Below are 26,285 nucleotides of genomic sequence, written 5' to 3'. Positions count from 1 at the left end.
GTCGGTATTTTGAACGAAGCGGAATTTGCTCTCACACATGTTGTTTATGCACATATGTGTTTGCAAGTGTGTGTGTGAGCGCGAAACCGTAATTGTAGCCGGCATCGTGGTGCTGTTTTGTCCGCGTATGTCGTGACGCGTTTATTTTTTCTTTAGCTTTCGTTTGCATTTAAAATTAGCAATAGTGCGCGGTATTTGGGAAAAATATTTACTGGATATTATTACAGGATTAAAAGGATCTGGCGCTATTGTTTAATTATCAACTATGCTCGGCAGCGTCTCTGGGCTGAAACTAGTCTCCAATGTGTTGCCAATTTTGGCATTAATTTTCGTAGCCGCGATGCTCACCCATAAATTATATATAACTGTGCGGTAGGTGTTACGAAATCTGGACGCTGATGTCAACAATGCTGAGCTATATAGCGTATCTCTTTTCTCCCCTTAGCTCCCGCTACAGTGCGAGCGTAAATTGTTGGTTCTGCAATACAAACTCGCGCGTTCCCTATCCCGAGCGAAACAGCTGGACATGTCGCAGATGTGAGCAATACAATGGATTTACCAAGGATGGGGACTACAATCGGGATATGAGCGCACTACAATGCAATCGCAGTGGAAAATCGGACAAGAACTCATCGCCCAGCCACAGCAGCGGTATCGGCGTATGCGCCAATGCCCTTTACCCGGAGGTTTCGGCCCCGTCGGTCCAATCAAACGGACTGTGCGACCAATGCAACGAAGCGCAGCGTCTAAAGGTCGAAAAGCTGGCGCAGTTCGAGCCCAAGCACGAGTCGCGTTTTGAGTGGGAAATCAAACATTACATGTAAGCCATTGCCACAATCTTGTACCTCGTACTAATCAGTAGGTATATCAAAAGAGTCGTTATGGACTTCCTAATTAGAAATCTGCGACTGCTTGACTGTATAGCCGCCTTGTTCTCGACAACTATAGACGCCAGAGACACCAAAATACTATCCCTTTTATAGGCAGGCTAATGTGGAGAAGGCACAGCAAATATCGAGCGTAATCGTAATTTTGTATCACTAGGTAAAGCAAAGGAGGTAGTATTACATACATAATATTTGGATTCCTGCAAGTGTTCGACTGTTTGAACGTCTTTTGCTTGGGCACCATAGGTACTAAAAGTAGAGACAACAAATGTTCCCCTCTTATATCGGCACTGAAATTTCAGAGCTTACAACTATCTGTTTGACTATATGAACGTATTTTTCGAGACAGCTATAGATGCTACAAGCGCGTAAATGTGCTCAAGTATTACTCTTAGTTATAAACACATCAAGTTTATTTTATATCTTTCATATTACAAATTGTTCGACTGTATGAACTTTCTATACTCCACCACCATAGGCGCTATAGACAACAAACTTTGTACAAGAATATTGCTTGGTAATATCCACATTAAATTTCCTTTCGATATTTACTCTGTATATCCATAGTTATCGTCATATTTCTAATAGGTCTTTTCATTAATTTTTAGAAATGAACTAGAGAAACAATTTCGACTATGCGGCAGCTGTGAGAGCCACGTCAAACGCGTGCTGCGTGAGAAAAAGAAAATGGTGCTGGGGTCCAAGTTTCTCAATTTTATAATTAAAGGCGCCGAGCTGCTAAAGCAGCCCCACTTCAACCGCCTGGCGAAGGCCCAACAACAACGAAAACTACGTCTCTTCCGGCAATCGATGACCCTCCTCACTGTGGTTAACATTTTTTGTCTGCTGTGCGGACTTCCACATACCACCCGGGAACAGTTTGCCTCGATCCTTGGCGGAACATTGGCGAATCCGATTTTCATTGGCTACTCCCATTTTTTGGCGTTCGTGCGAGTATTACTTTCCTATGCGGGCACTGCTCTGGATTACGACGCTACGAACAAACTTCTAGCCTACTCTCGCACCTTTGCCAAAATGCTGCTCTACTCCTTGGGCCTGACACAGCCCCAGGTGCAGAATGCCACGTTTAGCTCGTGCTTTGTCAACATTTATCCATATGTGATGCTGGCGCTCAGTTTCCTGCACAATATTACCGATCGTCTGAGGTTTTCCCGCTTCACATTGCTGCTAGTTCTGTGGAGTATCTATGCGAATGGATCGCAATTCCTACTGACAGCCATGAATAGCGTAACTTTCATCGTAAGTATCAGAACTATTAACTTTCTTCAGATATAGAGTATTTTCTGGATTATTTCTACATTAGACTCCATTTCAAAATAATCAACATTATTATTAATACCTTTTTTATCATTAAGTGTCAGTTTTTAGAATATGAAACAAGGCTGTAGAATTTGAAAAATATCCAAAGACTAAAAATGTTCTCCCTCTAAGGAAGAGAGCCTGATAGCATCTTTAGGCATTTCTCAACTATTTTCATATTCGTTTTATTATATATATTGTATTTGACCAATATTTAGTGTTAGTTTTTAATTTCAAAACAATATATAGCGATACAAAATCAATGAAGTCATTCATCTATATTGGGGAAATATTTGACGAAGATTTTTTATAAGGGTACGATTTATCATCTTATTTAAATGATTTGATAGAAATGATCTAAATTGAACTTATTAACCAGGCAACTCCTATTATAGTTAGGTTTTCCCTAAATACGAAAACCACGTACTTTACAAAGTAAATCACTTCATTTTGTTCTAAATATTCCCTTTTTTTGACAACAATGAAAACAAGTTCTTCCAATGGCAAATGAATTTCATATTTCGAAGGTTGCAAGGCAATTTGGTGGAAATTGTGTTGGCCCCTCAGTCCATCTGTCTGTATGAACTTCGAAAGCTTTTAAACTTAAACACTTAGAGACCTCAAACTTGAAATAAAGTCTTGTCTAGTTAATATACAAACCAAGTTTATTAGAAACCATATCTAGCCCATTATTTTATTTGGCAGCCATAGGAAAACACTATGACAAGATTGCTATTAGTTTAATGTTTTTTAGTATATTTTAACCATATTAGTTTTAAATTAGTTTTTTGTAATCCTCATAATATCCAAAAGTTGTATTGTAATCGGAGTACTTATATTGCAGCTGTCATAGAAAAATAAGATGCAAAAATCACTCCTAATGCCAGTTTTTTAAAATGACATCATTGCCGAATTTGATGTTTAACGATTTTAAATTGCTGCATTATATTTTCGTCAGAATCGGTGAAATTTATAGAAACTACCAGTGGACAAAGCATTTTGACTAAAATACCTTTATTATTTATTGAGGTATCTTAACCAAATTTGATTTTTATGAGCATTTGTAAGGCCTCGCTTTGTTTTGAAGTAGGATGTAGTATACATCCTATTGGAACCACCAATCTTAGAAGAAACAATACCATAACAAAATTTGTCTCCCTTTAAAATGCATACATAATTAGTTTTTGATTATAAGACATTGAGCATTCGGGTGGGATCACTTGGGTCTGGAAATGTTGAATATGTTTGGGATTTTTACCTAAAGAGTTAGGCAGTTAGTTTTATTCGGGCAAAGCGCTATTTTAATAACAATCGGTTTTATCTTATTTTGTATTTTACAGCTGCTGGGCAGCGTTCTTACGCTCATTCTGTTGGCCAGCAATCGCAGCTCTAGTTGGGCGTTGAACGAATCTGTCAGCTTTCAGAAGCTTTATGCAGAAGATTGCTTTAGCGACGAGGAGTCGATCAGCATACTGAGTGAGCAGCTCAACTGCAGCAACGCGACGAACTTGAACTCCTCAGTACAGCAGCAAAAGCAGCGCGGTTTGAAAAGCAGTCCCACATCGGCGTATCCAGCAAGCTGCTTTGATGGGGTGGGAATGTCAGAACATGCGTCGGTGCTGTCCCTAGACGCGTTGCATTTGTCGGAATCGCCACTCAAGACATTGCGCTCGCCAATTTATAGTCGATCCAGCCTTGATCTGAGAGATCCGATGACGGCAAACAATCCGCCAGACTGTCCTTCGGTGCGCTCGACGATGGTTGAGAGACCCTTTCGCGGTGAAAATTCTTTCCGCTGGAATTGCAATGAGGTTGAAGATGCGGAGCAGCGACGACAACGTCGCATGCGGGTGCTGGACCAGCGCCTCAGATCGCGCATGCACAGACCGCCTGTATTAATGCAATCACATTTTAGCAGTCTGGGGCAGGAAACGAAAAGACAGGAGCAGCAACAGCAACAGCGGATTCATAAGGAAATCAGCGCCTGGTTGGCCACAACAGGGCCGATGTTCAATGGAGAGGGCGACAACCCCAAAGCGGCGGCGGGTAAGGATAAACTTTCGCGCACCTCATCGCAATCCTCGGGCTTCGAGAGTCAGGCGACACCGCGAATGGATACACCAGCGCCGCAGAATTTGGGTTTCAAGCCGGTGGCCAGCAGTGGGGGCGTCTATGGTTGGTCCACACAGCGTCATTCAATGCCGACAGAATCGGGTATTAAACCCGGCGATCTGTTGCGTAATTGGCTAACGCAGCAGTCAAAAAATTAAGTGATTGGCAAATGTTTGTATTTCAAAGGATTATCAACGTGCTTGTTAGCCTTTTAATTTTGAAATAGAACCCCTTTTTTATGATTTGACAGGCTAAAAAATGAAAGGAATGCAACAATTTAGCAACAATTCTAGAGACAAATTATGTATAAATTATTTTATTGTTGAATTCTATTACAAATAGGCCTGCTTCAAATATAGAAAACCACTGCAAATTTCCTTTAGTTGTAATAGTTACGATCTAAGCCTGTGGAACGGACTTGACCAATTTAAACTTGATATGATTACTGGATGTGACTAGATTGAAGAAATTGATTCACTGCCTCGATATGATGACATACATGTAATATATAAATACATATATTTATTTTTGAAACTTCCAGTATATACAAAACTATTAACATTTAAAACAATAAACAAATCTTGAAACTCTGGTTGCATGCATTTAAACAAACGAATTATTTATACTGCCGTAGCTATAGTTGTTATTTGAAAAGACAAAATATGTACCTTAAGTAATATGTATTCTAGCTGGTTACACATATAACAAAATATATATACATACATATAGTATGGACTTCGATTAACTGGAGGCTTACCGCATCAATTTGTACACTAATTAGCTAAAGAAACAATATATAAGATTTCTATACAATTTATTTAATGAATCTATTACTTTTGGTTTCTAACTATTTTATTGCTTTCGTTTTCTGCTAACTGGAGGCTTAAGATTATTTTTTTGTGGCACGGCAATGTTTAGACTAAGCAATTGTTATTTTTAAAATAAATTTCCTTATTTTTCTTGCAATTCATACAAAAAGTTTATAAATAAGACAATGTATAATGACAATGTAAAATGAGTGTTCAATACAATATAATAAAATTGATTGGTTAAATGAACTTTTCATTCGAGTTTATGAACGCAATTCGAATTTCATATTCGGAATACATACACATGTACTTGTATATTGACTTGCAATCTAAAACTACAGTACTTTTGAATTTTTAAATGGCGACAGAAAAGCGCGCGCTTTCTTAAACTGTTTGGCTGCTGGCAGCGCTGTCGTGGCGACCGCTCAAAAGCTGACAGGTGGCGAGCTGTTGTGGTTGTAACTGCAAGAGACGACACAAAATAAGCACAAGCCGGCCCAATATCAAACAAAGTATGCATGCGACGTTTAAACATTAAAAATAAACTAAATATTCAGTTAGCTGTCCCGCTGTATTCCCATTTAGCGTGGCGCGCTTTCGTGGCGTTGCCAGCCTGCAACGCAACTGCTGTTTTTCGGACAGCTGGTGCGTTTGGCTGTTGTTGTTGCTGTTGTTGTAACAGCACCGGCCTGCACAGTGCAAGGGAAATTGAAGCACCGCTGCCTGCACAAAATTAGCACGACCCGGCGCGCTATAAAAGTAATGAACAACAATTTTCGGTCACTGCCAACAAAGTGCAGTGACTGGTGAAGGTATATCGAAGCCACATCGATCCACGATCGATCGCGAATAAGACGAAGACGGCAGAGAGCATCGTCGACATCGGGCCGCAAGGTGCAGAAGCAAATTAACAGAATGAGCAGTCAACAGCGGACGGTGATTATTTTCAAATCGGAATCGGAAAGCACTGATCTATATGCGGAGACCCTGCTGGGTCACAACTTTCGGCCGCTGTTCGTGCCGACCCTCAGTTTCGGTTACAAGAATCTCGTCGAGCTGCGCGCCAAACTCCAAACGCCGGACAAATATGCGGGCATCATCTTCACCAGTCCCCGCTGTGTGGAGGCTGTTTGCGAGGCGCTGCAACTGCAGCCGCTGCCCGGTGGTTGGAAACTATTGCATAACTATGCCGTTGGCGAGGTTACGCACAATCTGGCGCTGAGTTCGCTGCAACAGCTCTTCACGCACGGCAAGCAGACGGGGAATGCGCGCAATTTGGCGGAATACATTGTGGACACATTCGATGGATCGCGGGACTTGCCTCTGCTGCTGCCGTGCGGCAATTTGGCGACAGACACGCTGCTCTCCAAGCTGGTGGAGAACGGCTTCTGTGTGGATGCTTGCGAGGTTTATGAGACAAAGTGCAGTCCACAGCTGGCAGAGTGCATGGAACGGGCCCTCAAGGCGGAGAACATTGAGTTCCTGGCCTTCTTCTCACCCTCGGGCGTTAATTGTGCCAATGAGTACTTCAAGGCGCATAACATTTCGCTGGACAATTGGAAGCTGGTGGCCATTGGACCGAGCACAAGGCGAGCACTCGAATCGCAGGGCTTGAAAGTGTTCTGCACCGCCGAGCGTCCCACGGTGGAGCATTTGGTTAAAGTGCTGCTCAATCCGCAGGAGAGTCGGGAGCGTTTGCTGAGAGACCGCGCAGCAGCCACTGCCGACACAGCCTAATTTAATTGTTAATTGTTTTGTTTAGGAATTTATATTATATTCAAGTTTATTCATTCTCTCCCGCTCTCTCTCTCTCTCTCTATATATATATATATATATATATATATATATATATATATATATATATATATATATATCTTCCCATAGAGGATATATGTATTTACATATATTGTCTCTGTGCCCGATCGGCCGACCTTCTTGAGTACAAAATTTTGTGAGCCCAGCATTAAATGCAATTTTTTTTACAACCTTTACAAATTGTTGAATATATTTTATTGTACACCCTTTTTAACTGTTCTCAGTAATAGCGCCAGATATTTAGGAAAGGCAGCACCCGAATAGCTGAGAAGAGCCAATCTCTAGAAAGCCAAGAACGATTATTTACCGGAAAGTTACAGCTGTTTGTTGTTTAGAATATAAACATCAAACAAATTTCTCGATGGACTGCACTAAAATATACCTCCAATTTCGGATTTATAAATCCATGTGACTATGTCCACCATAATCTTTCAAATAAGGTCAACTTTCCTATGGCGATCAAACATTACAGTGGAGTGAGGCATCATTAAATACTGATAACCAAGAATTTGGGTAAAAATATCTTTTTAAACAACAAACTATTTGGTATTAAGAGTAATTTTTCAATCGATCGTTCCTATAAAGCAGCGATTTCGATAAAACTTCAAAGTATCTACCGACACTAATAAAAACTTATAAAAACAAAATGTTGTTACTAGTTATTATTTAAAAAGAAAAGTTGTTGCTACTAAGAGAGTGATTTTTCCACTGATCGTCCCGTTTATATAGCTGAAAAATAAAAAAATAAGTCTACACGCCAAGTTGTATGTTTCTAGCTGTTTTGGCTATTATGGTTGAACAGTTCTCGAAGCTCATTCAGTCGAACAGATGGACGTATGATGGACACAATTTGAACCTTTTAGTATTCTCTGACTTCAATATTTAAAACCTTGTCTCGCTTTCCAAGTTGAAAATTTTGGGACCCTTTTGTCAAAACATTGCTTCAGCCCTCTCTTTAATGAAAAGATGGAAAAGCTTCACTTCTTAAGTTTGTACATTAATATAAAAAAGTTCTGACTATGGTATACATCGCCAATTGGGGGAAAAAGGGCAGTAAAAACACTTTCTTGACAAATTATAAACAAGCGGGTGCTTTGTATGCGGTTTTCAGCGACTGGGTCAAAAATGCCATATTTTCATAAGCAATAAAAAAAAACATTGCCCAGAAATCTTTACACCGATTTGTATATGCTTACATATAGTATGTGTGTGGGGGACCCGAGGAAATATGTTAATAAGAATAAACTAATGTAAATTATTAACCCATAAAGCTATAATATTAATAAAGATATAGACATACCTTCAATCATATAATCAGCAGTATTATTGGCCGTTCGCAGATCGTTGCACTGCAAAAATATTTACTAACTTAATAAACTTTGCAATTGATGATGATTTTAATTTATTCAATAATTCACTTAAATATTCTACAAAGAAATTCAATTTAAGAACATTTTTAACCCATTTTGGGGCAATTTTTGTTTTATTTAATGATATTTTGATTTTCTAAAACAGATAGCACTTTACCGAAATTATTGCTTTATTACTTTTAATTTGAATTTAAAAGTACTTTAATTAAAAAATAACCAAGATCAGTACTATACTAAGCTCATGAGCCTATCGATGACCAGAGCGACCAGAAATCCTTCCTGGATTAACTTGAAAGGCACCATTGGGTCACATATGGTCGCAGTACCTTCTGCTTTCTCTTTTGTGAGACTTATCCGATGCAAATAATATTAGAACTACTTGTTTTTTTTCTGTGTAGAACTGCATTGCTGACATACGCTGTATTAATCATTTCCTACCTTAGCAGATTTCAACACCAGCAACTCGTCCAATAAAACAAAATCCGATCGAAAGAATTGATTTGGGCAAAAATAAATAATAACTAAAACAAGAAAGGAATGCTAAAGTCGAGCAGGCTCAACTCTTAAATACCCTGTATCACCCCACAAAAAAGTAATTAAATTAATTAATTAAATTTAATTAATTAACTAAATTAATTTAATTAATTAACTAAATTAAATATAAAATATTCCATGCATGCATACATACATTTACATTTACATCAGAATCGTGCCTTATGCGTGTTTGTGTACTTGTACATATGTATGTATGTGTGCATTGGGCCTGGTTATATGGCTATAACTTTCTTTCCGATCATTCTATCATAATGAGACTTGGTATACGGTTATATAATAACTAACCTAATGTGACTTCAAAATTCCAAGAATTACGGGAGTTATAGAAAATCGTTAATAGGGGGGGAGTGGGGGGGTGGATCAGAAAAAATGAACAAACTCGTCCTTTCTCGGTCTCAGGAGAATCTGTATACCAAGTTTGGTTATTCTAGCTCTTATACTTTCGGAGATCCTTGCGTTCATACAGACAGACAGACGGACAGACAGACGGACAGACAGACGGACAGACAGACGGACAGACGGACAGACGGACATGGCTATATCGACTCGGCTTGTCATGCTGATCAAGAATATATATACTTTGTGGGGTCTACCAAGCCTCCTTCTGTGTGTTCCATGTGCACTCGCACAAAACTAATATACCCTTGTACCCTTTTGGGTACAGGGTATAATTAGTTCGTCCGACTATGAAATGCTCTGCGATACTGATTTTAAGGAAAATAATCCTAAATTGTTTCAGTTATATTTCACAAAACTAAGAAAGTCATATAAAATCGTGGGTATTCCATAATTAAAAGAGCATTTTACAGAAGAGCCCTGTCCCCAGCTGCTGTCAAAATATATCAATTCTTCTTGTCTTCAAAAGTATATTCATTATAGAGTGTAGAGAACGGATCGAAGTGAAACCATCAACGCATATTTGCGCAAGAACTATTCGGTGGCACATTTTTATTTTTGCTGACTTTCGTACTTCGAGTGATTATAAGAATTGGCCAACTCTCATACACCGACTAGTTGTAGTTTAATGATCGAAGCCTAAAGATGTACGGAGCGCGATTATTAACATTTTTGGCCACCGGTTGCTTTATTGCGTTTGTCGCATCGGAACAGTTGGCGGAGAGCGCTCAGGATACTCAAGATGTGAATGCGGCTTATAACGACTTCAGTGAGCGTCTCATCCGTGCCTTGCTCTCCATTCCGCCAGAAGCGTACGGAACTCCACCAAATTATAATTCAAAATCAAGCTACTCAGCACCAGCGGCGCAAAGCTACTCCGCTCCAGCACCCAAGGCGCCTGCTTACTCTGCTCCAGCTGCTCCTAGCTATTCAGCACCAGCCGCGCCAAGCTATTCAGCACCTGCCTCGCCAAGCTATTCATCTCCAGCAGCTCCCAGCTATTCGTCACCTGCCGCGCCAAGCTATTCAGCTCCAGCAGGTCCCAGCTATTCAGCACCTGCCGCACCAAGTTATTCAGGCCCAGCCGCACCAAGCTATTCAGCTCCAGCACCTAAGGCTCCTAGCTATTCAGCTCCAGCTGCTCCAAGTTACTCCGCTCCTGCCGCGCCAAGCTATTCAGCTCCAGCACCTCCTGCTTCTAGCTATTCAGCACCAGCAGCTCCCAGCTATTCGTCACCTGCCGCTCCAAGCTATTCAGCCCCAGCTGCACCAAGCTATTCAGCTCCAGCACCAAAGGCTCCTAGTTATTCAGCACCAGCACCTCCTGCTTCTAGCTATTCAGCACCAGCAGCTCCCAGCTATTCAGCACCTGCCGCACCAAGCTATTCAGGCCCAGCCGTACCAAGCTATTCAGCTCCAGCACCTAAGGCTCCTAGCTATTCAGCACCTGCCGCACCAAGCTATTCAGCTTCAGCACCAAAGGCTCCTAGTTATTCAGCACCAGCAGCTCCCAGCTATTCGTCACCTGCCGCGCCAAGCTATTCAGCTCCAGCAGCTTCCAGCTATTCAGCACCTGCCGCACCAAGTTATTCAGGCCCAGCCGCACCAAGCTATTCAGCTCCAGCGCCTAAGGCTCCTAGCTATTCAGCTCCAGCTGCTCCAAGTTACTCCGCTCCAGCCGCGCCTAGCTATTCAGCTCCAGCACCTCCTGCTTCTAGCTATTCAGCACCAGCAGCTCCCAGCTATTCGTCACCTGCCGCGCCAAGCTATTCAGCTCCAGCAGCTTCCAGCTATTCAGCACCTGCCGCACCAAGTTATTCAGGCCCAGCCGCATCAAGCTATTCAGCTCCAGAGCCTAAGGTTCCTAGCTATTTAGCTCCAGCTGCTCCAAGTTACTCCGCTCCTGCCGCGCCAAGCTATTCAGCTCCAGCATCCAAGGCTCCTGCTTACTCCGCTCCAGCTGCTCCTAGCTATTCAGCACCAAGCTACTCAGCTCCAGCCGCACCAAGCTATTCAGCTCCAGCGCCTAAGGCTCCTAGCTATTCAGCTCCAGCTGCTCCAAGTTACTCCGCTCCAGCCGCGCCTAGCTATTCAGCTCCAGCACCCAAGGCTCCCAGCTATTCGTCACCATCGGCGCCAAGCTATTCAGTTCCAGCACCCAAGGCTCCCAGCTATTCAGCACCAGCCGCTCCACCAGCTGCTCCAAGTTACTCTGCGCCTGCCGCGCCTAGTTACTCAGCTCCAGCACCTAAGGCACCTGCTTACTCAGCGCCTGCGGCTCCCAGCTACGCTGCTCCTGCTCCTCAAAGTTACTCAGCACCGCAAGGCTTCTCACCGTATTCCCCTCGCCAGATGTTGGGATCACCTAGAAGCTCAAATTACGGCCAAGCTGCTGATGGTGGTTTATCTATACCGGCTCCACCTTGTTCCAATAGTTATATTCTTAGTTGCAACAGCGTTTTAAAACCAGCTCCATGCAACAACCAGGGATCGGCCCCCGCTTACTAAATAGAATAGGAAAATAAAAATTGAAACGCATAACAAACACAAGGGTCTTATAACGTTTTTATACTCTGTACATGAAATGTACAAGAGTATATTAGGTTTGCGGGAGCTGAAAAATGTAACAGGCAGAAGGAGGCGTGGCAGACCCCACAAAGTATATATATTCTTGATCAGCATGACGAGACGAGTCGATCTAGCCCTGTCTGTCTGTCTGTCCGTCTGTCCGTCTGTCCGTCTGTCCGTCTGTCCGTCCGTATGAACACCTGGATCTCAGAGACTATAAGAGATAGAGACACCAAATTTTGCACGAAGATGCGTTATGTGTGTATTCTATACGAGTTTGTTTTATTTTTTTGATTTTCCCCCCCACTTCCCCCCTATGGGGGTTTTCCCGATTTTCCATTTGTATAATCGCCTATATCTCGGAGACTATAAGACCTAGGAACACCAAATTTTAGTCCCAGATGCCTTATGTGAATACGCAGAAAATGTATATTTTGGAATTCCCCTCCCTCCCCCCTCTACCCCGCAAATCGTAACTCCCGTAATTCTTGGAATTTCGAACTAAAATTTTGGAAATACCCCCAGTTAGTTATTATGTGTCCGTATGCCAAATTTCATTATGATAGACCGATTTAACAAGAAGTTATAGCCATAAATATATTTGCTGATGCAGCGCTGCTGCAGCGCTGCTCAAGCGCTGCCCGCGGCTGTTGTTGATGTTGCTGTTTGGTTGACTGCGAAAATGCTTACACAGACACGAATTGATGCGCATAGGCATACATACACTCACACAGACGCAATTGCTATGTAAATGTGCAATTATACACCCTTTACGTGAGTTCGAATACCGAGAGAGGTAAAATCGATCAAATTTTTTTTTTATTTTCTTAATTTTTTTTATTTTCTATAATTATTGTAAACATATGTACAGAGTATTTCAAAGTCGGGACACCCGACTTTAGCTTTTTTACTTGTTTATATTAGTTTAAGAGGTTCCTCTAAACAGGATGTGTGGAACGAGCGGATATAACGAAGAAGGGTATAATAATCTGCGGAATTCCTTTCTCTAAAGTAATTATAGTGGCTGGAACGGTTTTCCAATTCATGCATTCATGTCTACTATATGTACATATGTATTTCTTTTTGTAAATCGAAATAGTCAAATGGCATTTTTGTTATAGAGAGAAGGCGCTGCTTTAATGTACGAAAAAAGTTGGAGGATGATGGTATCAGTTTGGTGAACTACTCTACCAAGCTTACGAAACTGAGCAAGAGCCGTTGTGCTCATCAAAACTTTTGACAAAAACTCGTGCTCTCTCGCTCTTATCCAATGCTATAAACGTACGTCTGTGTCTGAATCAGTAAATACGTATGTATATACATAGTTACTATCTGTGTGTAGACACAATTTTGATCTCAATATTCACACTTCACTTTGTTCTTTTCTATATGCGCATAATATTTAAGCCGAAATGGTTGGACGTGTTCGACTAAGAAATACTGTATGCCAGAATGTATCTAGAGCAGATGCAATTTTCGAATACTTATATGGAACTTTTTGAATCGGTTGGCTGGTTTTCAGTTTTCAAATCCATATTTTTATTAAATTATTTCGGAATAGAGTTTTTCAATGAAATGCAATCGTTGCCAATGTTCCCATGAATATAGCAGTATTCGTATTATTTAGAAGTTGGTCGTAACTTTCCCTCCAGTCAGGCACTTTTTTCAACGAAAATTTTTTTTTATTTTCTGAGGTTCAATTGTAACGCCAGAACGTCTCCAGATTAAGTTTAAAAATTTTTTTTTTTTGGGAAATGGTTTAGTTTTCGCAAAGTTCGTTAATTTGAAAAGAATTTGAGCTTTCCAAGGTGACTGTACAGATCATCCTTTTAGTATTTTAAAAGAGGTATATTTCGTTGTATTTCCCAATCCCCGTCCATAAAACACTCAATGAATAAATTGAAAAGTTTCGGCAACTGAAACCTTAAATAATTTAATTGTTATACAAGTAATAATCAAGACACGTTTCATTCTTCTTTCCCAATTTAAATGCAACGAACTAATGACTAGGATAGGATGATGGATTTTCACATAATATATACATTAAAAAGTATTTCCATTTAATATTTTTACAAAATCTGTTCAATATTGCATCACTTGTATGTACATATATTGTAGACTATTTTGAAATCATGTATCGTATGATAGCTCAAAAAAATTCTAAATAAATCGTAGCACATGTGGTGTAGGGCATTAAGAAACCACTGATGTGAGTGTACGACAGAACTTGTAAGTATGTTCTCTCTCGAATGTTTGGCTGTACGTCTGTTATGAGTAAATGATTTCACGTACACTCTCACTATATCCCTATCTCTCTCTTTGTCTCTCTCTCCCAGCAATAAAATATTTGATATCCGTATATGTACATACATGTGTGTATAGTTGCAACTGACAACGGTTACATACATTAGTATACTGGTTCTCTCACAGCAAAGACAACAACATCAATGGAGCGTGCGTAGAAATAAGCATACTTGTACAAACGAACATCTGCAATTTTCGACCCGCAAGCACAGTTATGTATTTCATGTCGTGTTTGTAAGTTAGCGGAGAAAATAAACAGAGAACAACACTGTGTACACTCTTCTCATATACGCGAGAGAACTCTCTCACGCACTTACTGAGTAACAACAACACAGCATAGCGATTCAATTTCAACCCCCAACGTTTGTGTATTAAAAAGCAACAGCGATAGCTGCCTCTTTCTTTATGTGTACACGACTGTCTATAACGCCGCACAGTGGTATTGGTTGGCGAAAGTCAACTAACATCATTTAAACCGAAAAATAAGTTTCTTTACAATCACAGCTCTGGATAAGGAAACGAAAATAAATTAATATTAAGAAAAATTAATTTCCAAACTTAATTATTTTTAAGATATGCATGATTTTTTATTTTTAAACTGCTTTAATTTTCATTTCAACTAAGAAATTTTAAAACTGCTTGAAGCAGTTACAATTATTTTATATATTTTAATCACAAATTAACTGCTCAGAATTTAATTTAATGTTTAAATGAATTAATACAGAGGAATTTTAAAAACTGATTTAAACAGTTATTACTAATGGAAAATGAAGATGTATGTATTATTAAATATTTCAAAAATTAATTAATTTTCATTTATACAAAGAAATTTTAAAACTGCTCGAAGCAGTTACAATTATTTTATATATTTTAATCACAAATTAACTGCTCAGAATTTAATTTAATGTTTAAATGAATAATTAATACAGAGAAATTTTAATAAGCAGTTATTACTACATCTCCTATATTTTTAGCAGAACGTAACTGCTCTCCTAAGCTCGCTTTTAATATAAGGACTAAAGAAACAAGCTTCAAAAGAAAATGAATATTCTTAAAATAAATGCCGCTTTAAAGTTGATCTACTTTTTACTCCGCGTGAACAGCAATTCGTTTACGAAATCTTGTTAAGAGGCCCACTGTGTGTATCTCCCTCTCTCCTTCTCGTATGTATAACAACCTGAATGTGTGTGAGTGAGCGGGTGTGTACGAGTATGTTAATAACAGCACCAAAACATTCAAACTCTCAGTTTCAGTTTGTGTTCTCCGCTTGAGTTGAATGGTTGGTTGGTGGTTCGATTCAGTCGTCACGAGTGACTTTATTGAATTGAAAAACTATAAAGGCAGACTAGGCCACCAGAAACAATGGATGGTAGAAACAAGAAGAATAGTTCTGTAGTCTGGGATGGCGACAACACTGTGAAGCTCATTCAGCTCTACGAACTGAATAGGGTGCTTTGGGATACGGAACACCGCGGCCACCAGAACCGCTATGAGAGGAACCTTGCGTGGGCAGCGATTGCCCATGATATGGGCATTAATTTCCAGGAGATAAAGAGAAAGATGAACTCGCTTATGGCTGTCTTTAGATGTCAGCATCGCAAGGGCGTCGCGAATCCTCGCTGGTGGGCATCACATATGACTTTCCTGCTAAAAACTAACGATACTACAACAATGCAGGTAAGTTGTAAAACAGTTTTACTATTCTTGTGTATGTATGTATTTGAGTGAGAGAGAGAGAGGGAGGGAGAGAGAGCTTTGATAAATTATAATCGAGCTGAGAGAGAGAGAGAGTAGAGGTGGCAAATAGAATTGAGTAAGTCAACTGCCACGAATACCTTTTACACACATGAGAGGCAATGTTTTCTAGGCGAGCGACGAGCGAAGCTGTGATTTACGTTACTCAGTCTCTATTGAGATATTCAGAGAGCAGTGACCGTGAGTATTTGTAGCTGCGAATTTGTTATTTTATATAGACCTATGTATATACATAAACATATCTCTGACCTTTTAGCTGTGCCATGACTAAGTACTGATCATCTCGTTGTCTAATAGAACGATCAGTGATCGACTGATCACAAAAATAATACGATCAGTTAGTGATCACTTCTTGGGTGTTTATACAGGGTGCGCCATCTTTTATGTCGGTATGTAAACATTGAGATATTTCAAGTATGAGATATTTTTCTTTAATTTGGTTCTGTACAATTTCTTGAACTGAGGTTTTCAACACTCAAGTCAATCGGTTCACTAATGACAAAGTTACTCAATATTTACATACCGACATAAAAGATGGCGCACCCTGTATTAATTTCCATCAAGTGCTTCAAGTGTCCCTACAAAATATTGATTTAATTCTCAGTATCGAAGAGCTTTTTAAATCAAAACTGTATATTTTAGGAAAACTTGTTTGTGCTCCTACTTTTGAAGAAGTTTAGAAAACTTTAAAGCTAATAATATGAGTATTATTATGTAGTTAGTTAACAACCCTATCAGAACGATTCGGACATCCAAACCTTTATAGCTATAAAAATGCTACAATTTTATTAATTTTGAAATCATTTCATGGATGTGCATGAAACTAGAAAACGATTACAAATGTTATATTTCATTTAAATCACAAAATATAGGAACTGCGTCTTCCTCTTCTTCTCCCTATGCTTAAAACAGCAATTTCGGATCCTTTTAAGTCCGGTTGTTGTTTTTTTTTTATCATCGACACATTTCAATATAATGGAACTGGAAGACCTAAGTGATGCCATTCAACCCAATAACATTCATAAACAGCCTTAAGTTAAAGCTTTTACCAAAGAAAGTTTAAAATTGTCAGTAGAAATATTCTTGAATATAGGAGTAGTTCGTGAAATGCAAACGAAACAATGCAGTCCAATATTTTATTCTTAAAATATACGAGTATATGTATATTACTTAACTAAAAGATAACTTTCACAATTAGACATACTCATAACTCTTTGGTGAAAAGAAAGAGAAACAATACTGTTCATACAAAAACTATTTAGAAAATTATACATCAATATAGTTCGTTGATAAAAAACAAACAAAAGTTTAAGCGAACCGATAGTAGGAATCTTCAGGATTCTTTAAGAATCATATTCTTCATTGAGAAATGAAAACATATTAAAAATTGGAATTATTTTTGTAGTGAAAGATTTGTTGATATGTATTATTTGATCTCACAAGAACATATTACATACATTAAATGCTTTTTATAATACATATCCAAAAACTATATGGAAAATTATACATCAATATAGTTCGTTGATAAAAAAAAACAAAAGTATAAGCGAACCGATAGTAGGAATCTTCAGGATTCTTTAAGAATCATATTCTTCATTGAGAAATGAAAACATTTAAAAAATTGGAATTATTTTTGTAGTGAAAGAATTGTTGATATATATTATTTGATCATACAAGAACATATTGCATACCATTTACCTTCGCATTCTTTTTACAGATTGCAAGCCCTGACACCAGCCATTTGTATTCGGACAACAGTATCATGTCGCTGTCCGATGATCTAAACGAGAGCGATTGTGAATTTGTGGATTCCCAACCAAATAGTAAAATGTTTCAGTCTGCGTTTAAAGAGTTTCGTGCCGAGTTTGAAGCCATGAAGATGAAACCGCTGGAACCGCACGATGTAGCGTATCCGACTTATAATACTAATGCCCGAAAAAGAAGCTCTACAGAACTGAGTCCCAACGACAACAAAAATTACAATAAGATATTAAAATGGGAGCCAATAGACTCGGATATCAAGCCGGAGCCCAGCATTAATAATTCCGCATTGTCCACGTCATGCCCCCAACCCCAAGTCCCAAACGAGAGTAAGGAAAACGATGATATGGCGCTCTATATACAGTATTTGGAGTGTAAAATGAAAAAGTACTCTACTCGCACCAGAAATGCCATTCAATTTCACTTTAATCGCATACTATACAAGGCGGATATGGGACTGTTGGATAAACCATATTCTTCCTAATGACATTTTTGTAAGTATTTCCTCTCTTTTAGGGTATATTTTTAGAAATGTAACATCTATTCGAATTCACTTTTACAGATGATATACACATGACGCCGGCCACTCAATACATCTTTTTAAAATATAGATAAGTTATAAGAATTTGATTTAAAATATGCCTAAGAATCCTTTGTTACACTAAGTTAGCTTATAAGACTTGGTCTGATTCCCATAAGTTATTTATTTTGATTTCAGTCTGGAAGTCTCCTGTATCTCCGAGATGATTTCAGTTCATAGTTAAGCTGTAATCTTTGCTTTGTTATAAGTAGTCTGACAATTTTGACGTGTAACCTTACCACATCTGTTATCAAATTTTCTGTATAGATAGGTATAAATCTAAGAATTTAAGCTGAAAAACAATTACACGTGCCCGCATTGGGTGTAAAAAGTGATAAGTCAATGTTTCTTCTATTATTTCTGTAATTTCTGTAAATTGCTTCAAGTTTGTAATCAAATATTGAATATATACTCGTAGTATACAAGTATGTAGTTACAGTTAATATTTTCCTATGATATATCATCAGAAATTTCATTTACTGTACAGTTTTATTTAAAGATAGGTATACAAAATTTATGTTTTCCAATTTCACAAAACATTTTGATTGGAGTAGCTTAAAAAACCAAAAAAGTTATTTCATTTTGCGTTTCAACAAATTGGGCAATAGTTCCTAAGGTACTGTAGCATATAGTCAGCCAATTTTGATGGAACTTCAGTATATATGTACTAATAAGTACCCCTTTTAGTTACGATATTGTAATTACCAGATCAGTTGTTGGAACTTACAGCGATGTTCGCACCTGTCGTTCCTCTGGTATATTTATAAGAAATTGTGGCTCATAAGGTTTGTAATTAATGTTATCTGCGCGTGTATAATACAAGTCTGTATACCAAGTATGGTGCGTCTAACTGATGTGTTTCAAAAGTTCTCGTTGATCATACAGTCGAACAGTGGGACATAAATGGGCTTAGGATCTGCGACACCTTCTTGTGCCTGCAACACGTATTTCGGAATTCGTTGTATACTTTTTTTACCCCTTATGTGAAGGATAGAGAATCAAAAGGAAAAGGCCTTCAACAGATAGGTGGACAAACAAGCGGACTAATTACTCTTCGCGTTTTGCCTGTTCTTTGAAAGTACATCACAAAAGATGATTCCATTCGTCCATTGTGATTTTTAATCTTACCAAAATTATGGTTTTTTCAATCATTTTTTATCTTCATCACTAAACATTAATCAGAAAAAACTTATGTCTCGTTCTACTTCGTACTTTTTCTAAGTATGTAGTTGTTAAATTTTTCATAATTTTTCACCTTTATCTACTTTTTGTATAGTTTTTTGGGTCTTTAATGTCTCTGACCACATATGGCTGTTAATCGGGGCATAGCTGGCCAACTGGCAAATAAAATTCCCCCAACGTGTCGGAGGCATTAATAGACGTCATTCTACAGCTTTGTGTTAGGCTTTCTTATCTTCTAAGTTTAGTTTAAATTGTTATATTAAGTTTTATAATATAATCGACAGTATTATTGTTGATATTCTGAATAAAATAAAATATAAATAGAGTGCTCGCTTGGATTTTGAGCTATAGATTTAAATCTTAACAAGCTTATTGTTTTTCCAATCATTTTCCATCTCCATTACTAAATATTAATAACCGGAAACTAACTTATTTAAAAGAAAGGGAGATCTGGAAGCCGTTAATGCTAGCTTAGCTTGTGAGCTTTTTTTCAGCTCATCTCCAATCAGTCAACGGCTTCTGGCTACTGAAGACTTAAGCCATCTGTTAATATTTTAATCGTTCGTGCATCGATTAAGGCCCGAGAGAATACAGAACTGTCTTACAATTTCCTGCGTATGCCCATAAATTAAAAAAATAATAATTTTTATTTCATCTATTTCACCTTCATCACTAAATATTAATCACCAGAAACTTACTTATTTAAGAGAAAGAGAGAGAACTGCAAGCTTTTAAAGAGAAATCTAGCTTAGTTTCTGAAATTTAAATTCATCTTCAGCAGCTCATCTCCAATCAGTCAACAACTTCTAGCTGCTAAGAGCTTGAGACATCTGTTAATATTTTAATCGTTTGTGCAACGATTAAGATCCCAAAGAGTGCAGAACTATCTATGAATTTTATGGGTATCCTTCAAATAAAATAACAGGTTTTCTTTTATTCTCTTACAATTTATTGCAAATTTCTCTTATTTGTTTTGTTTGGATTCTTCTTTAATATTTTTTTATCACACTAAAAGCAACTCATAATAATAATAATAATAATAATACGTACAATTATGTGTATAATATATATATATATATATTTATATATATGTATGTTGTATATATGTTTCGTATGTTGTATGTATATATAGTTCATATGTTTGTCTTTTTTTATTCATTTGCTGCATTTATTCATTTTCTTGATCTATTTTACAAATATTAGTTACTATTTTATTCATTATCCTCTTTGCGGTCTATATTTTTCAGTAAAAAGCACTTATGTATCCTTAACTCTCTTAGGTATGCGCATTTATGGTATCTACCTTGTATAACTACGATTATATACTTGTCTGTAGTTAAATCTTCCATTACTCCTCCCAGCTACTAAGTTCTAAGAAAACAAACAGAAAACAAAGAGATGAACAAACATTTACGCTTGCTTCTTCATCTTTGTATTCATCTGGTCTTTCAATATTTGTATATACATACTTATATATGTATATGTAGTTACTAGATAGTAGACCTTGTGCCCACAGCTAAGTTTTGTCTCTTTTTTTGTTTTCTACATTTATTTGGTTGTTTAGTTTAGAACTCAAATAGATCTTTGCAGAGAAAATTCATTAAACTGGTCCATAGATTAGGAGGTATTACTTGTGATATGCAAATGAAAATGTTAACGAAAACAAATGCCTTGAAAACCGAAATGAAGCTTTGAAGGCAAAGTTAAAAAGTCAAACGAAACGAGTTGAAACTATTTTCTGAAACCGTGATCAAAAAAAAGGTAATCGTTTAATAAACCAATAAGAACATAAAATATTAAACTATTTAGGCAGTTTTATATTCTTAATGAAGATACACCTTCAGAACGAATTCGAACCTTTTATGGCTTTCGATTTTCCAAAATTCTATTCTAATCTTTGTTCTTAGTTGTTTTTCTCATAGTCAATAAATAAAGAATTGAGCTGTTAACAGATTTTTTCTTTCTTCACATTTCCTAACGGAAGTATTCAAATCGATTTTAAAAGCCTACAATGTCCCAATATTTTTCATTATCTTGAGATAATCTCCCATAGCAGATGTCCCTCGATAGCTAAACCATTGGGGTGTTGAAAGATTCCATATTTTAATATCTTAACGGAATTATTTCAAATCGTTTTATGAAAACATTCTAATCTGAGCTCAAAACGGCTAATTAATGAACAAGGGCAATCGGAAAAGTTTTAATTGCTGGTTATAATTTCGCCAATGGGGTGTTTCCAGACAGACACAAATATAGATATTTTCAAATCAGATTTAAAATAGTAGCGGTTTCCTACACTATACACCGTACACGTAAATGCTTTAAAATAAAGCTCTGAAGACACAATGAGCTCAGGAACATAGTAGGGCTATATGATGTGTGGTTGATCGCTGTTTATAAGACTTCAGACTAATAACTAATTTGGTGAAGATATCCTGAAGAAACCAACTAGTTTTTGCTTCTAAGAGTGATTTTTGCACCAATCGTTCCTATGACAGCTATATACAAAAATTGGGCAATAACTGCTTAGCAATAATCTTGACCTGCATTTGAATGGGACAAGTGTGCTTGACAAGTTTTGTGTCTCCAGCTGCCATAGCGCAAAAGCTATCGCAGTTCATACAGTCGAATAAACAAACGCAGCCTGCAGCCAGCTCCTGTCCATCTACGCCGAGCATGTTCTCGTCGGATTGAGGGCAATGCCAATAAAATAGAAATAAGATAAAAATGTGCAATAACCTGCTTTTGTTTTGAAAAGGTCTAACCTCAATTATTATTGAACAGCAGTCAACAGCACTTAATAAATGATGTTGGCCAACCAAAGCCGAAGCCGCAGCCACAGCCACAGCCGCGACCAAAACCAACAGCCAGCCAACAAGCAACAACCAAAATCCACCACGCTAGAGCGTTAACCCAAGTCGAACAAATTTGGCATTCAAAATAGCGTCATGCAGTCAGTCAACGGAACAATTTCGTTATTGTTATTATTTTATTTTGATGCGAAAACATCTCTGAGTGTGTGGTGTGTGTTGTGTGTGGCACGTTTTTGTTTCTCGATTTCGTTCATAGCAGGTATATTAAATACAATGTTTTTTTTTTTTGGTGCTGGTGCTGCTGGTGCTATTGCTGTTGCTGACCCCCAAAAATTGTATAACCCTGAGACAGGTCAAAAGCACGGCTTGGCTCAGCTCAGCGAAATTTGCTTAATTTGTTTGCAATGTGTGGCTTTTTTTATATTTATTTTACATATATTATAGGAACACATATAATTTATATGTGCACATGTGTGTGTGTGTGTGTGTGTGTGTCTCTGTGTCTGATCGAAAGGCATAGACAGCCGTTAATGAATTCAATGGCAATGGCAATTTCAAGGAAAAACACATTTGGACACTTTCGTCGAAAACTGTTGATGCCATCAGTGCTACTACGTGGGCATATAAGGCCTTTGGTATACTTTGAAAGTTCACTCAAAATTGAGAACTTTAAATATTCAAATAGGTTTTAGATTTCCAGATCTATTCAGTTCTTGAAATGATTAGAATGAGTTTAAGGTTCCGAAAGCTCAAAGTTTAAAGTAGGAATTGTAAGAGTTATGAGAAAAAGAGAGCACTACGAGAATGTACGTAGATTTTTCCCTTCTAATGGAAACATTAGTTTGGAATCCAGACGTGGAAAAAGATCACATTTATTAATAACTTCAAAAAGGAATTGACCCGAAAATCGAAGCATAAGAACCACGAGGAGATTTCTAAGGAGATCTTTCTTGTAGTTTATTAATAATTAATATGGAAATTGAGAACTTAAACTAATTAGCACAGGTTAAGACAAAGTCTCTGAAAATATAGGTCAGTTGTGCTAGCTTTCTACCAGTTTTTTTATATTAGTAGTCGTTCTAAATACAACTTCTACAAGGATGTAAGGATATCTTTCTTATAGGTTTTATGTCTTCTTCTTGCCCCATTCTGGTTCGTTCGGAGGGATTGACGAGCCTTCTCGTGTCGCCTGATCAGCGTTATTTCCAGGAATTCCGTGGGAGTGGTACACTGATGACAATCTTCGGTAGAAGATAGCATTTATGGCAGTCTAGCCATCAGAAAATATTATAAAAGTAGCTTCCCTATGGCTCTAGCTAAGTATACACTTGAAGCAGCCTTTTGTCCATTGCCATGGAAATTCTAATACGTAGGCTCCACTACTTACTGGCTAAGCAGACGAAGGCTCGTTTATCAAAATCTCTGAGCTCGACCAAAGTCCTCCAATAGTTGGCTATCGTGGGAGCGATTGTTGAATCGATTTAAATCGCCATTTCATAGACATAGAATAGAGAGACTACGAGTATAAATGAAAAGCTGTAGAAATGATAAAACCATACTCTTATAAGTAATTGAAATTAAAAAACCAAATATTTATCCATTTTTATATTATTTTTTTTATAATTTATTTTGTAGTTTTGGAACCGAATTGCAATTCGTTCGATCGAAGCATGATTATTAACTAAAATGGAAATAATTGCCATAAACTAGAAGCGTACGCCTAAAATTCTTCTAATACAACAAAAGGAGGCAAAAAAAAGGTAATAAACGTTTAAAAAAGAAACAAATTATTAACAGCATACAATTGCTTAAGTGTTACGTGTTTTTTTCGTTTTGTTGTTTTTTTCTTTTTAGAATATATGTATGTTTGTATATAGCTAAGCATTCATCAAATCATAATCAACTTAATCAACGTTATAGAACTATGCCTATATGTAGGTATGTTTGTTTGTTTGTTTGTATGGGCTGTACAGAACGCGATACAATCTTTGGGACAGCCACTGATTCAACGAAATGAATAAACATTAGCATAGGCATTCAATTAATACATAATAGTAGTAATTAATAATCAAAATAGTTGCATAGTTAGACATAATTGCAATACACACACATACAGCTAAGTATGCATGTGTTAAACTTTTTTTTTCAAGTTTTTCGTTTTTTTTTTTTTTAATTTTTATTTTGAAGACGTTTTGGGCGCTGCAACTGAAAACGAAAACAAAACGAAGCGAAACAAAACAAAATGGAAAGCTCACCACGGAGGCTGACTAAATGCGAATATGCGAAAAGAAAAAGAAAGAAAAGACGCGAGCGAAAGTTGCACACAACTTTTGGGCTAGAGCTGGCGCTCTGCTCTGGTCTGCCCGCTCTTCCCGCTCTCCCACCTGTCATCGTCTCGCTCTTTGTTGCTCGAGAGATCGGGAGAGGGAGAGCTGCTGAGAGCGTCTGTTTGTGTGTTTAATGCTTTAGCTTTGATTTGCTTTCGATTTCATTTTTTTTTTTTTTTTTTTTTTTTTTTTTTTTTTTACCATGTTTTATGAATTAACACTAATATTAAATTCTCATATACGTATGTATGTATATAGATCATAATGCATATATGTATGTATACTATATGTACATTAGTTTTGTTGTAAGTTTTGCTTTCCTTTTCTCTTATGTTTCTGTTGTTTTGTTTTTTGTATGATAACTTTTTTTTAGCCAAACTTAAATTTCTATCACAGCCTTTGATTTTCAATGAAAAAAAAAAAATACAATACAGTTTCAATTTGCTTTTACAATTTTTTCTTTTTTTCTGTTCAAATTCTTCAATTTGCCAAATTTCTATGTATTTATTATTTATTTTTCTCTACATGCTAAATTCCTTTTCAATTTTTGAATGCACTTTTGTTAGTTTTGTTTTTCGTGAGGCTTTTTCCATATTTTAAAAAATTCTAATTGCACTTTTGTATATATATTTTTTATGTATGTATATGTACTATGTATATAGTAAGTATGTATGTATATATATTTAAATTGCTATTTAGTATATTCCATGTTTTGCTTCAGTTTACGTTTTTATTTGATTTGTATTTTTTTTTTCTTTTTTGCTATTTCCTATTTTTTATGACTTTGTGCAACGAATACGAACATACGAAAACGGAAAGCGCGGAAACTAACGGCAACTAAATGCGTTATGAGGAGAAGCTGCTCCTAACTTACATAAATGAAACCTTTTTCTATTCTTTCTTTTTTTAATTTCTTCTTCTACTTCATCATTCTTCTCTTTAAGAATAATTCAAAATAAAAAAAAAATCGGCCCAAGTGTGTTCCCTCCTGCCTACTCCTTCGTTTCTAAATTGTGACTAGGAGAACGATGCTGAAGGCTCTTTTCTCCTCCTCCTGCTCCTCCTTCTTCTTTCTCATTGCTTTGTTTACTTTTTGTTTTTGTGTAAATACTAAAATCTAATTATTTAATTGAACGCTGCAAAATCTCTAAATACTAACAATTTTAATTACAAATTCGAAAAATAAAAAACAGACTGTTGCTGAAACAGCAGGAACTATTGAAAAAAATAATAAATTGTTAAAATAAAAAATAAAAAAATAAATAAAAAAAAAATAACAGAGTGGAGCGGGCGTGAAACTTTCAAGATGTTTTGCCGCGCAACTTGGAAACTCTTTTTGATTGGATATTGGATGTTTGGGGAATATGCCAATTGGAATGCATGCGTGTGCGATCGATTACAAATATTTCTCATAATACACCAAACTAGCGTTTTCTAAACAAGTGCTTCAGTCTAATAAAAAAAATTTTAAAAAATTTCTAAATAAAAAAAGTTGAATTTGCTTCATCTTTTGTTATTTTTAAATTTTGGCAACTGGGGCATTGAAATTAAATTTGATATTCCGATTTCGAATCAATTTATCGGAATCGATTTGGCTCAATATTTTCTCAAAATTCATTTCGCTAAATAAATAAAATAAAATTATCACGCACATTAATTTTCGAAATGAAATTCGATTTTCCGATTATATTTATCGAAAGCAATCATTAATTTAACTTAAGACGTGTCTTC

At 37.1% G+C, this 26,285-nt stretch overlaps 4 protein-coding genes across 5 annotated transcripts; all 4 read left to right on the top strand.

Annotated features, from left to right (window-relative positions):
• The first annotated feature begins 65 nt into the window (after positions 1-65).
• LOC115633265 lies at positions 66-5,064 on the top strand. Its single transcript, XM_030530669.1, has 4 exons — positions 66-372; positions 446-820; positions 1,496-2,147; positions 3,548-5,064. The coding sequence occupies exons 1-4, from the start codon at positions 266-268 to the stop codon at positions 4,475-4,477; spliced, it is 2,064 nt and encodes a 687-aa protein (XP_030386529.1). The 5' UTR covers positions 66-265; the 3' UTR covers positions 4,478-5,064.
• A 750-nt stretch (positions 5,065-5,814) lies between these two features.
• LOC115633316 (uroporphyrinogen-III synthase) lies at positions 5,815-6,933 on the top strand. Its single transcript, XM_030530746.1, has one exon. It carries the CDS (start codon positions 6,044-6,046, stop codon positions 6,863-6,865), a length of 822 nt encoding a protein of 273 aa, XP_030386606.1. The 5' UTR covers positions 5,815-6,043; the 3' UTR covers positions 6,866-6,933.
• A 2,969-nt stretch (positions 6,934-9,902) lies between these two features.
• Positions 9,903-11,795, top strand: LOC115633272 (DNA-directed RNA polymerase II subunit RPB1). Of its 2 annotated transcripts, XM_030530681.1 has the most exons (2): positions 9,903-10,928; positions 11,328-11,795. In XM_030530681.1, exons 1-2 carry the CDS (start codon positions 9,910-9,912, stop codon positions 11,770-11,772), a joined length of 1,464 nt encoding a protein of 487 aa, XP_030386541.1. In that variant the 5' UTR covers positions 9,903-9,909; the 3' UTR covers positions 11,773-11,795. The 2 variants fall into 2 exon arrangements, with proteins under 2 accessions (XP_030386541.1, XP_030386540.1); XM_030530680.1 differs by having other exon boundaries at positions 9,903-11,795.
• Positions 11,796-15,439: 3,644 nt separating this feature from the next.
• On the top strand, positions 15,440-18,346 carry LOC115633333. The gene is made up of 3 exons (XM_030530765.1): positions 15,440-15,813; positions 17,609-18,146; positions 18,215-18,346. The coding sequence occupies exons 1-2, from the start codon at positions 15,499-15,501 to the stop codon at positions 18,134-18,136; spliced, it is 843 nt and encodes a 280-aa protein (XP_030386625.1). The 5' UTR covers positions 15,440-15,498; the 3' UTR covers positions 18,137-18,146; positions 18,215-18,346.
• Positions 18,347-26,285: the final 7,939 nt, after the last annotated feature.

The sequence above is a fragment of the Scaptodrosophila lebanonensis genome, unplaced genomic scaffold (genome assembly GCF_003285725.1).
Source record: "Scaptodrosophila lebanonensis strain 11010-0011.00,11010-0021.00 unplaced genomic scaffold, SlebRS2 tig00001418-arrow-arrow-pilon, whole genome shotgun sequence".
Taxonomy (NCBI): Eukaryota; Metazoa; Arthropoda; class Insecta; order Diptera; family Drosophilidae; genus Scaptodrosophila; species Scaptodrosophila lebanonensis.
The sequence above is the reverse complement of the archived record's forward strand: the minus strand, read 5'-3'. Positions and strand labels throughout refer to the sequence as shown.